General features: G+C 34.5%; 1 protein-coding gene and 1 pseudogene across 1 annotated transcript in view; one reads left to right on the top strand and one right to left on the bottom strand.

Annotated features, from left to right (window-relative positions):
- Positions 1-5,479: 5,479 nt before the first annotated feature.
- Positions 5,480-13,549, bottom strand: part of LOC145248899 (putative thiopurine S-methyltransferase) — a 52,168-nt gene continuing 44,098 nt past the window's right edge. Inside the window, exons 7-10 of the mRNA XM_080110672.1 lie at positions 13,171-13,256; positions 11,367-11,411; positions 8,104-8,228; positions 5,480-6,869 (exon numbers count right to left, since the gene is read on the bottom strand). Coding sequence (XP_079966798.1) covers positions 8,104-8,228; positions 11,367-11,411; positions 13,171-13,256 — 256 coding nt within the window. The 3' untranslated portion in view covers positions 5,480-6,869. The remainder of the gene's footprint in view (positions 6,870-8,103; positions 8,229-11,366; positions 11,412-13,170; positions 13,257-13,549) is intronic.
- LOC145249293 (5S ribosomal RNA) lies at positions 9,480-9,596 on the top strand (annotated as a pseudogene).

The raw sequence follows: 13,549 nt of genomic DNA, 5'->3' as shown, positions 1-13,549 counted from the left end.
TAATTGTGTGGCATGACCGCAACCCATATTCGCGCTGGAGATTCCTAGTCGCTGCCATCTCAAACGCCCATATCGAAATTCTTGACTGCTGCTTGAAACTAAGCACGCAGCATTTTGATTGGTTGATGACCATGTTTTGTCAGACAGCAGCAAAACCCGAGCTATTGATGTCATGCGTCGGACAAAGCCGAACAAATGCTGAGTTACGTCTGGTTCATTAAATGCACAAATACCATAACTTCTCAGAAAGCTCAATAGCTTCACGGTTGCAATATTTTGAGAGTAATGGGGTAAATATTTATTTGCTGCCCACATCAGCAAAATGTGGCACAAGGCCGGAAAGTGGGGACCCCGCAGGCTCCCCTAAAGGAGGGGCACTCCTGCAATTTTAAAAATTGCCTGAGTAACCCCGTCGGCATTCCCCGGTCGGGGCGCCTCAGGCAGCAAGCAATAAACTTGCCCCACCGGAAAGCCCGGTGGCATGGCCTGGGAGGGTGGACCTCCTAGGTATTACCCAGGCGGTGTACCTCAGTCCAACAGGTGCTGGGCCGGTTCCCGGCCCCTCACCTGTTGGGCTGAGTGTCAAGTGACAAATCCTTGACTGGTACTACCCTGCCTCCCTGCAGCCGAAGCAGCTAGGAGACACATCCCATCACAAGAGTGTTGTAATGGGGTAGATATTTATTTACTGCCCACCTCAGCAAAATGTGGCACAAGGCCGGAAAGTGGGAACCCCGCAGGCTCCCCTAAAGGAGGGGCACTCCTGCAATTTTAAAAATTGCCTGAGTAACCCCGTCGGCATTCCCCGGTCGGGGCGCCTCAGGCAGCAAGCAATAAACTTGCCCCACCGGAAAGCCCGGTGGCAAGGCCTGGGAGGGTGGACCTCCTAGGTATTATCCAGGCGGTGTACCTCAGTCCAACAGGTGCTGGGCCGGTTCCCAGCCACTCACCTGTTGGGCTGAGTGTCAAGTGACGAATCTTTGACGTGTACTACCCTGTCTCCCTGCAGCCGAAGCCGCTAGGAGACACATCCCATCATAAAAGGTTTATAATGGGGTATGATCCCACACAGTCAGACGATTCTATTTATAAACGATGTTGCTAAGAACTGACGAATCAAATTAATTCATGTTCTGCTACCAACCAATCAGAAACCAGAATTGCTTCATAAATATTAAACCTTTTCTGGAGCAATTTCACATGTTCTTTTCCCGGGTTTCGACACGGTAAGAATATTTTGTTCTGTGGAACTGTCTACTACAAACAAGTCACCTCCCAGGACTTGTGTGTAACAGCGAACCATCTGAAACTGTTCTGAAACTCAAAATGGCTTACACTTCTAGACTACATCCAGATATACTTTCTCCACATCCATTTTTCAGTCTTACATAGAATTTGGTTATCTTCTTTGGTGCTTAACAAACTCCACTAGACAGCATCTCTCGGCATTCTATCAAAAGCTTTCTCCAAATCTACAAAGCAAAATACAGATCCTTCTTATTCTTCTTACCAAAGATTCTCCTCTTAGATTTATCTCCGGTCCTGGATATGACCTTAAACTATATCCGATGGTGAGGCCCCAGCTTGTGGGCTTTGGAGAATGTGGAGCCACCCTTTAATTGACATTGCTCCTAGACCCGGAGTGGTAGTACCTGTTAGGATCCCAACTATGGGTTAAATAGAAACTGACTTGAAAAAAAAGAAAAACAAATATATTCTATTAAAAAATTGTCCATCAAAATCATTGGATTCGGCATTAAATGACCTGAAAAGAGTTGATATGCCGTAAAACAAAAACAACCAATCTTAGATTTATCTCAGGATAAATATAGCATTACTTTGTTCAGACATAAAACCGAACTGCATTTGACCCATGCTTTTTATTTGTTGCTTAATTATTCTCTTAATCACATTCAAACCTCATTAATTACTTTTATCTAGTGTTTCTCCTTTACCCTTGCAACAATTCACAATTGTACTAAGTTCCTAGTCTTTTGAGATGACTTCTCTTTTATAATCTGATTTGTCTAGTCTGATCATCTCAATGCCTGTTTTACCTGCAGCTTTCAATGTTATGTACTTAACACAAAAGATTAACAACAACAAAGAGGAAATCACGCTAAACCGACTTTCCTTATGTATAGATAAAGGGAAATAACTCAACTAACTTAACTCAGAGATGACCATTCAACATTTCTGCAACAATGCCTGAGGGTCCACTATCCTTACTATCCCTAATCTTACCTTCAGCTTCCTGTACCATTTTTTTCTCTTTTTTTTTTTTTTTAATTTAGATGGACCAGATAATACTATAATTTACGCGTTCCCATTAAAACTTGGTATTCATCAATTTCTTATGCAAAAATAAAAAAAAAATAAAAAAAGATTCCCATCTTTATTTAGGTGTGAGTAATTTTCTAACATGGTAGAAGGGACCCACCTTCTTTGCAACAGCCTTGGCAATGTCTTCCATGTATTTGTTTCAATTCATGTTGTCAGTGAATGTTGAGCTGAAGTGTTTGAAGGAAGAACTCTCAAGTAGGGTATCATTAATCATGGCTATCGGTGGTTGAGAAGGCTTCTTGTAATTGTTAAAGGAAAAAAGTTTAGTCTTAAATGTTGCTATCCATTTGCCGTGAAAACAGCTTTGAAACAAAAAAATAACAACGTGTAGAAAACCCATTTTCTTTTTTTTTTTTTTTTTCAAAGAGGCTCATTCCTACACAAATAAGATATTGCACTTTCTCAAGAGAAATGTCAGCCATTTATCTACCAATAAAGCAGTTTAAACACATATTGGAAGGATTAAGATTTATACTGTTGGAATAGAAATTATTATCAGGGAAACCTGACGTTGCCCGGAATTGAATGATGATCGATGAATGTTTCATGCTCCCATATTTTTATTGCTACAGAAAATCAGTGAAATCGTCAATTTTTTTAAAAATCAAATTGATTGCCTGATTCTAGTTGGGGACCCATCGTGATGTGTCAAGATATAGCTTCACACGCCTCTTTACAGTGACTTAGTCCACAATACATTCTAGCCTACACTGCACTGTAAAGAACCTACTGTTGATTTTATAACAATTTTTTTATATATAACTGGGGGGGTACCCGGCGTTGCTCGGGTTTTTGGAGGTGTATGTGTGTGTTGGGGGGGGGGGGGTAAAGTATGAGGATCAAACCCGAACCGTTGAGGCAAAGTTGGAAATTAAAGTGTGAAAAAAAAAACGTGCGACGTTAACCAGTGGGCAACCGCGAAATGCTAACGGAAACACGTTTGAATTTATTTAATTATTTAGAATTGGCAGGTGCACGTTTTAATGAGTTAATGACGTCAACTTTTACTGCCGGACAGTATTTTATTTACTACGGGAACGCTTTTTTATTTTTATTTTACCAAGATGTGTGTGGGGGGGGGGTAAACCAGCTCCCCATAAAAAGGGGATTGTCCAAATTGAATAGCAATTGTCTGATATAAGGAAAATATTTCCACATTGATCAAAGCTGATTGTTTTTGGAGATTTCCGGTGATCGCGACCAGAAAAATACCGCCAGAATTAGCGTCGCTTTTATTATACGAAAAAGTCTAATTCATATGCGGCGAGCGAAAAATGTTGAATATTTATCTTTTGAAAGTCGAGCAAATAGACAGGCGACCTCCGTTGTTTTTCAGGACGTTTTGGCCAACTATTCCTCTGGCCTTCATCAACTAATAAAGATGAGAATAATAATCCGAAATAAAAATAAATTAATATATATAATGCGCATCTCAAAAATGAATTCCAATTAAAGAATAATATATATACCAATCGGTACGGACCCGACTATGGAAGGTCAGATAATAAATAAACGTGGATTTATAAGATCAAAGAATCCAACCTTGATCGCCCTTCGGTGCCCGTGGCGCAGTTGATAGAGACGTTGAATCTCTACGGTTCCAGATGCACATTGTCTGAAGATAGCGGTTTCAATCCTACCCAAAGCGTGCCAGAGGTTTACTTGGCCAAAACGTGGTGAGACGACAACAACTACGGATGGCAGTGATTGCTGAGAATGCAGTTAGGAGATTCAAAGTTCCTACTCGTCATGGTTACTACCTGACGAAGGCCAGAGGAATAGTTGGCCGAAACGTTGTGAAAAACAACAACCAATAAAAATGAAAACAACAACAAATAAAGATGAGAATGATAGTCTCAAATGCACTTGTGATGTTAGGCTGTGTAAGGTGTTAACTTTGGTCAAAATCGCCTGTTTCTTCTTTCATCGGATTATTTCGATTATTGATACTCATCAAAGCCATTCTGATGCAAAACCTATCTAAGAACACTGCCAGTCATGTAATGTACCTTTGTGTGAAATTTCATAAAAATCGGTTCGGCCGTTTTTGAGTTCATAGAGAACGAAACACAGAGAGAGACAAAGTTCCTTTTATATAATAGTAGAGAGCATATTTCACATGTATTAAACATGTATTTGCAACATATCCATCATCAGAACAAAAAGCCTAGGCATTTATTTACAGTCAACATTAAAAAAAAAAAGACAATAACATACATAATACTGTAGTGATATTGAGATGTGATTCAAACTAATGTTAAGAAGCAAATGGCTCAAATAAGTTACCCTCTTTGTTTTCTTGCTTTGCTACAAGTTGCTTTCCTCTCGACTTCCAAAAGCAAGTTAGTTTTCACAAGAACGTCCTAACTCAAAGCATTTCCAACCAATGAAAATGTTTCAAACTCTAAAAAGTAACAAGTCTATATCAAATTAACAAGCCGATGCAACCTTAGAAATTCTTATAAAACAAAGAAATAAACAGCCGATCCTACATTGAACAGGATCTAAGAATGTAAGCTGAACAATTCCCCATGACCCCATTTCTTTATCCGGGAGAAGGTGAGGTAAAAAGGAATCTTCAACAGCTCACAATCCTTCATCTGCTCACGCACATGTCAAATCCGGTCATTTTGATAAAAGGCTTTATGCGGAGTTATCTTTATGTTCAAATATTTATTCACAAGGTTTGGTTTTTCAGATTATTTAATGCCGATTCCGGTTATTTTAGTAAATCTTTTATGTTTTAAGATTTTTATATCTTTGAATAGTTTTGTTTTGTAGAGGGAAATTGTCCTTTTGTTCGCGACTTGGCAGCATATGATAGAGTTTTGCAAAAGGGAAAGAAAAAAAAACAATAACATCAATACTTGGTGCATTTTAGGTCAGGAAGCTCGTATCGTAGCCTGATCTAGTAGCATTAGTCATGTGATGTTGAAAAATGATTTAATTTCTATTGGAACTTATTTTTATGTTTTGAAATATAATAATGTCTTTACTTTTTTTTTTTTTTTAGAAACCCTAAAATTCTTCAACAATTATAGCATTTTTTATATACTTTTGCATTTCGCATTTTCAAAAATTCGAAGTGTAGATGTATCTTAAAAAATTTGAAAAAAAAAACAAAATAAAAACAATATTCATGTGATTTACTTATTTTATTCTTTTAAAATAAAAAATGATTTCACAAAATTAAAAAAAAATTTAAAAAGTTTAATCAAAAAAAAAAATTGTGTCATGTTCTAGTTAAGATTATTTTATAAAAATAGAAAATTAATTTGGGTTTGAGAATTTTTGATAGAGAAATAGTCTTTATTTTGATTATTTGAATATTAAATTTCTGACATTGAACAAAATAGATTCTGATCTTATTTTTTTTATTGGCTTATCATGGAGTTACTGCCCTTACGGTTCAAAATATTTGGCAATTTTCAACAATTATCACAAAAATACGAATAATTGTGTTAAAAAAATATTAAGATATCACTATTTATGCATCTCGAGTATAAGATTTAAACCTTTTAATTAATGTTAAAATAATACATTTTAAGAAAGATTTTCATATTAAGTTAAATTTAAAAGAATAAAGGATGTTCCAGCGGTACAATTCTCTATAAATATTACAATAAATTCTTGATTCAGAAAATGTTTGAAAAACTCAGAAAAGAAAGTCAAACAATCAAAGAATAGTTTCATCAAAGAAATGTCGAATGTGTGACACAGCTACAAGATAGTGAAACAATTACAAGTAAAAAAATATATTGTTTCAGTAACAAAAATGTTCATTTTATGGATACATGAACACAAAATAATGACAGTTTTAGAAAGATATGTTAATTGTTTTAAAATATCAACGTTTTTACAACTGAACTCAATTAAAAAATAAGCTCACAGTTCAACCCAAATAAAAAAGACATAAAACAAAAATACAGAAAAATCTTTATGATGTACACACTAGCCACGGAGCACAAATTTTATATTCCAAAAATCACGTAAATGGATCAAGTACTTTTTATTTTGTAAAGAAAATCATTTTTAAATGATTTTAATCAATCTAAAATCATTAGCATTACAAGACTGATGTCACAAGTTGGATTATCATGGAGTTATCTGCCCTTATTTTTCATGATGTCGATGCAAGACAGTTCTATTTTGCTTACTCATAAAATTTGATAGGAGTTAAAAATAAAACCACTTGATCAATTTACATGATTTTTGAAGTATGACATCTTCGTTTTGTGATGATCATAAAGATTTTTGTGCATTATTTTTTTATTTAAGTTGGCACTGTGGACTTGCACCAAGTATTTTTACAAGGAGGATAGCAATTTGGTTTTATATCTTGATTCTGGAAGACAATTCAATTTTCAAAATTAATTTTTAAAATTTTAATAACATTTCTTTTGTTTGCTTTCATTAATCTTTTCATAATTTGAAGTTTAAATACATAATTATTCGATTAAAAACGATATTCCAGTTGTATTTGGTTGACATCATTCTTTGGTCTTGATATCCATCATGATCATCACCTGAGGAAGAAAAAAACAAAAAATATTTGAATCATAATTTTTTCTTATACATTTAAACTGCAAGATTCACTTCCAGAGTTATATATTATCAATCACATATCTATTCCTATGTCCAATGCAGTCATCTACCCCCACACTCATCCAACAGAGTCAGTCACCATATACATCTAACATTATTGAGATGATTCACTTACTAGTCTCATCTTGAGCGTTACTTTCATATTTTGGTTGATATAACCTTCAACCTTCCTCAGGTGTATCTTGTCGAACTCAAGAATCTTGCTGTCAAACTTAGGAATCTGCAGTAAAAAGTGTGACACAAGGGCCGGAAAGTAGTATTGAAGAGTCAGTGCTGAGGAACAACACTGACCTGCAAAAAAAAATAGTCTGACCTGTCTCATTACCATTCCCTGGAAAGGGCGCCTCCAGCTAAACTAAATCCTTCTCAAAGAGAGAAGGCAAAGCTTAGGAGGGTGACACCCCCCTCTCATCCCCACAGAAATGCACAGGACCAGCATCGTACTGCAATCAACAGGAAAAGGACATTTTAAAAATATCTTAGACTTGATTTTGGTGCCGAGGGAATTAAAGATATCCACACACAAATGTCATTTTGATTGTACCACCTATCACAAACCTAGCAGGAGAGAAAGAGAGAGAGAGAGAGAGCGGGGGTTGGAGGGGGGATACATTCATTCAAATATTAGAACTCCTCTTTTCTACAATTTCATTGTTTGGACTAAACCCAATAGACTCTTGCTCAAATTATCAGTAGTGATGGGACAATTCTAATATTTTCCCCCCAATTCCAATACAATTACCGATTCTGTACAAAGATACAATTACTGATTCTGATTATTTATAAATCTCTAAATATTTAATTATAAAATGATTGCTTTGTCCAGATTGACATAAAAACTTATCTTAAATGTGCAGATATTTTCTCAAACATAAAAAGAATCGTGTTGTGGAGGGAGGGGGAGAGTAATCTATAAATTTTAATTTTAATGTAAGTTTAAAATTAATAAATATTTATTTTATTATAACTATCAGCAGTGGAAGATTTTCTTAAACCAAAATCAAAAAAAAAGAAAAGAAAAGATAATTAAAGGAATCGAAAAATAGGTACACATTTTGCAGATTCCGATACAGATTCTAACAAAAAGTTCTGATTTTTCAGATTCCTGATTCTGATTAATAGTCTCAACACAAATTATTGGGAAATATAGCTTACTTAAATCGACTCCGAATTTGTTTTCGGTTGCAATAAATACATTCTTTCTATCATGTTATCAAGACCACGGTCCTTGAACAAATAAGATCGGTCAGTTTCATCAAATTCTTCCATGGTGCAATTCGCTTGAAAGAATCAAAAAGAAAAAATTCAAAATTAACATCAATGATAAAAAATCGTCTGTTTGAACTTTATGCTAAAATGTACAACATTATATTTAAGTCGACAATACATTTGCAGTATAAATTATTCCATAAAAAGGTTTTAAGAAAAATATTAACTTTATGCGCAATTAAATATGAAATACTTTGGAAATTTATTAGAAACTAACAGTACTTACTTAGCATTGGCAGGTAAAAAAAAAAAAAAAAAAAAAAAAAAAGTGGCAGATGGAGGGTTTAGTCAGATAAGATACAGCAAATATCCCAAGTTGTAACGATTTTTCTGAACATCGATCATATTTTCAAAGCATTAAACATGTCCACCTTCATCTATCAATTTAAAATGGGAAATAAAATCTCATACTTAAAGGGAAGTAACTCATAAGTTAAATAAACTTGCTTCCGTTTTTAAATGCAGCTGATATTGGTTATATTAATAATTAAAAATAAATTAAATATAAATCAACTTGTAAATAAATTAAATAAATCAACTTTACATAATATTTCTAAACAGAATACGTAACACAATTCTGTTATTAATTTTCATTAAAAATATAGAGCTAATAAGTTTTCTTTATTGTATTATGTAAATGAGATAACCTCTTGAATGTTGGTTCGTTTTGAATAAATAGTATATATAAAAATTATGCAGAAATAAGTTTTCAGTATTAAAATCTATTTGTGAAACAGTGTACGTTTTGTACATATTCACCAAATTGTGAACAGACAGACAGGAATACAACATTATTATAATACAAGATTTAAGCAAGCAATATATGCACACATCGAATACAATACAAATGACTATATAACAAAATGATTTTGTAAGAATTTTAAATACAAGGGAAAATAGACTTCAGAACAAGAGCCAGGACAAAGTTTGGAAGGCAGACATGCGACCTCAGAGCTTTTTGTTCAAATTCTTTGGCTTAACATCCACAGCCAACATGAATCATTACAAATATATTGAAAACATTGCTATGGTTGCTGCAAAGAAAGTGGCCTCTCTCTACCGTGTTAGAAAACTACCAACACCTGACAGTATCCTATATCTTTAGGAAGTCACCATTCACCTATGCATCGAGTATTGTTATCACATCTTGGCGCCGGTGTATCTACCACTAGTCGACCTCTCTTAGAAAGGTAGAAAGAGTCTCCAATCTAATAGGTTTTGCACTAGCAACCAAGTTTTAGTCTCTCTGCCCCATGGCCTCAATGTACAGCACAATCACGTTGACATACCGGTTCTCGTCAGATCACCGAAGTTAAGCAACGTTGAGCCTGGCCAGTACCAGATGGGTGATCATTTGGGAAGGCTAGGCGCTGTATGTACCTTCTGGGAATGTTGGGCGTGGGGCCAGCACCCTCACCCTGTAAAAAGAACTCCTCGCTACAAAAACATCTACAAAAAAACTTGTAGATGGCCTATGCCCCTCCAGGGGCGCAAGGGCTATGGAGTGGTTCCATGGCCTCGATGGTTCATTTTTTTGCCTATTTTACAAATATTTAAATGGAATGTACTTCAATGAACTCCTAGCACTTGTGCCTTCTTCATGTAAATACTCCTGACTAACCCTAACAGCAAAATTCCACCACTTCACTATAAAGATCTCGAGATGCAGAAAGTCTTCTACTCTAATAGTTTCTTCCCTCTAACATCGGAAAAAAAAAAAGAAAAAAAAAAACTAACGTAAGGCAAACAAACGATGTTAAATGTAAAAATCGAAAAAGCAAAAACAGAAAAACGAACGTTAAAACTAAAAAAAAGAAAAAAAAAAAAAACATGTGAAAAATGGCTTAAATAAGCCTGTTTCGATATTAAAATTTAAAAAATTGGTGGGTACCCGGGTGTTTTTGGGTGTGTGTGGTCGGTCAGAGGTGGGGGTGTTAATGAAAACCTAAGAATAGGCAAAGTAAAAAAAAAAAAAAACAGAAAAACGAACGTTACGTGAAAAATGGCTTGTTTGCCTTACACTAGTTTTTTTTGGGTTTTTTTTTTCGATGTTAGAGGGAAGAAACTATTAGAGTAGAAGACTTTCTGCATCTCGAGATCTTTATAGTGAAGTGGTGGAATTTTGCTGTTAGGGTTAGTCAGGAGTATTTACATGAAGAGGGCACAAGTGCTATGAGTTCACTGCTTCAATATAAAAATTTAAAAAATCGAAAAAAAAAAAAAAAAAAAATCTCACACCACGATTCGAACCCAAAAAGTTTAGATAATGAACCAACGCTCTAACCAACTGGGGCTAACATGACGTACATGAAATTGTATCAGTTCTTCAAATATTTAAACTAAATCAGGTCATGACGTCATCTGACATATGTGTAGAACCGATCTCGTCATGAGAGGACAGTTTTTGTTGACGGGGGGGGTCATGCCTCGTAGAAAATTGTTGATTTCAGGGTGAAAAAATTAACGTTTTTGGCCAATTTTTCGATATTTTTCGGGCGAAGGATGGAGCTTCAATATGATACCAAGTTTGTTAATTTTTGTTCTGTCTGTCGAAAGTTTTTAGCAGACACACAAACACACATACACACATTTTCGCTTTTATATATATAGATGAATAAGAGTTAAAAAAAAAAAAAAACTTTGAAGAGGGTGTGGTGCTCTACACAGACTTGGAAGCTAGCAGATTTGAGAATGATACTTATTAAAAAATAATGAATTCTATGAAAATCATACTTTTCCTGATAACTTTGGTTGTCTTCATTGTAGAGACTCACTACTCAGCCATACTGTTGCTGATGAAGTCCTACATCTTTGTAAAACTGACTAAGACCATGAAAAATTTAGGTCAGGCTTAAAATTTCAACTTCTAGTACTTCCAAATTTGACAAATGGATCTGGTACTCTTTGATAACAGTAACCATGAATGCAAACTTTCAACCTGATCAAATAGTCGTGCAGTCATCAACGTTTTTATATACAGCAAAGTAAGGTTCAAATGACTTTAACCTGACAAGGTAAGGATGGGCCAAAGTAATGTAGCCCAATAGCGGACTTATGATCTTGTAATCTACATATCAAGTCAAATGAATCCTAACACATGATATATAAAAAAAAATAATATAAATGTAACAGTTTGTTTCAATACTTACGATATAAATCCTTGAGGTCTTTTTCGGACACATTGAAAGGAGGGCCTGTAAAAAAATAAATAAAATTTCAATACATTTGAATAAAGATTGATGCGTACACAATATTTAAATAGCTAATAATGTTTTTTGGGTTTATTTTTTTTTACTTTAATAAATTCTTTTAAGTTTTTCTTTAAATTAACATTCTGGGAAGTAACGTTAGATAAGATGATAGCAACAAAAGTTGATTACAACAAAAGATGGCACGAACAACAAAAAGATAGTAACAAAAGTTTATAAACAAAAAAATTGATAGCAACGAAGGTAGGTTACAAGAAAAAGAAAATGATAGCAACAAAAGTTGGTTACAAGAAAAAGAAAATTGATAACAACGAAGGTTGGTTACAACAAAAAGAAAATGATAGCAACAAAAGTTGGTTACAACAAAAAGAAAATGATAGCAACAAAAGTTGGTTACAACAAAAAGAAAATGATAGCAACAAAAGTTGGTTACAACAAAAAGAAAATGATAGCAACAAAAGTTGGTTACAACAAAAAGAAAATGATAGCAACAAAAGTTGGTTACAACAAAAAGAAAATGATAGCAACAAAAGTTGGTTACAACAAAAAGAAAATGATAGCAACAAAAGTTGGTTACAACAAAAAGAAAATGATAGCAACAAAAGTCAGTAACAACAAGTGATAACAGCAACAAAAGGCAGTAACAACAAAAGGTGACACAGCAAATGATGATAGCAACATTCAACATTTCTACAATAATACATAAGGGTCCACTAGCTTTACTCTTCCCAATCTTACTCTCAGCTTCTCGTACCAATTCAGCTTCTGTCTTTCAATATTTTCTTCCTCGATGAGAAATCAACTCTAAAACTTGTCTTTCTTCCAGGATACGTACGGATATGAAAGAGTTTTCACTTAAAGCAATTTTCACCTGTAAGAATCGACTGTCCCAGCCTGTTTATTAGTGAGGCAGGTTATCTCAATATTCCATAAGAATCTTTCACTTAATGATACAAGCACCAAGTGAAAGGTTGTTTCAGCAATCTACCCCGCTATATAAATTAACTCTTTAGACTTCTAGCTCAGTTTCTAGTTAAACTCAAATGATCAGACAGCTGAGCATGTACTACTAAATTCAATATAGGCATACATGATATTCTTGATGAAGTGCAGAAATGTATCTTTAATTTGATTGACCCCCACCTTTTCTTCTTCACTGCAACCTTTCTCACAGATGTAACGTTGCTAGTCTCAGTCTTTTGTATAAATACTATTATGATGTGTTTTTAAGAACAGTTTGATCTATTCCCTGCTTCTTTTGTTCCAGCTCATTTGAGTTATTGGTCCAGTGGTCTTCAATTTACTGTTTTGATACCTTATTGTAATACAGCTTCTTATTCCAGTAGTTTCTTTCCAAGAACTGCAAGGTTGTGGACCTCTCTGCTGACTATTTTCCTCCTACTTACAGTCTTGCTTTTTTCAATAGGCATTTGCAATAATGATCTTTCGTTTTTTTAAGCTCCTTGTATCAAATGGCTACACACCTTATCTCAGACGATTTCCATTATAAAAAAAAAACTACTTTCCTGGGCAACGGCGGAACACAGGTCAGCTAGTAATAACTGGCTCTTGATATGAAGTTGGTTCACAACAATAAATATTTGTTGAATTCTATATTTTCTCAGAGTTGTTATTGTTCTTACTGGCATGTTTGCAAATTGAACACAAATATATAATGGAATAGCAGAAATATCAAATGTTGGCCAAGTCTCCTCAATATAAAACAGAAAAATTCATTAAATACCTGTGTATTTGCTTTTATCATACTGCATCGCAGCAACCATATATCGGCAGTCAGATGACATGAGCTCCTTAATTAATTGAGAATATCTGTAGTTTGGAAAAAAGAAATGGAAAAAAGATTTTAGCCAAAGATTTCGAAATCTATAAAAGTGATAATGTGTGTGTGAGAGAGACAGAGAGAGAGAGGGGACACTTCTCAACCTATATACTGAACAAATTTTTTATCTCAGACATGTGGAGAACTTTTTAATCAGTTTTCATGAAAAAAAAAAAAAAAAAAAAAAAGCTGCTAAGCAGTAAAAATTGAAAAACTGGTATGTGGGGCTTGTCGGATTATTATCTGTTTGCTGTTTCACAAATGCGCGAACTGTTCACATGAC

Source organism: Euprymna scolopes, chromosome 27 (assembly GCF_053919585.1).
Source record: "Euprymna scolopes isolate OS-2025 chromosome 27, ASM5391958v1, whole genome shotgun sequence".
Classification (NCBI taxonomy): Eukaryota; Metazoa; Mollusca; class Cephalopoda; order Sepiida; family Sepiolidae; genus Euprymna; species Euprymna scolopes.
The sequence above is the reverse complement of the archived record's forward strand: the minus strand, read 5'-3'. Positions and strand labels throughout refer to the sequence as shown.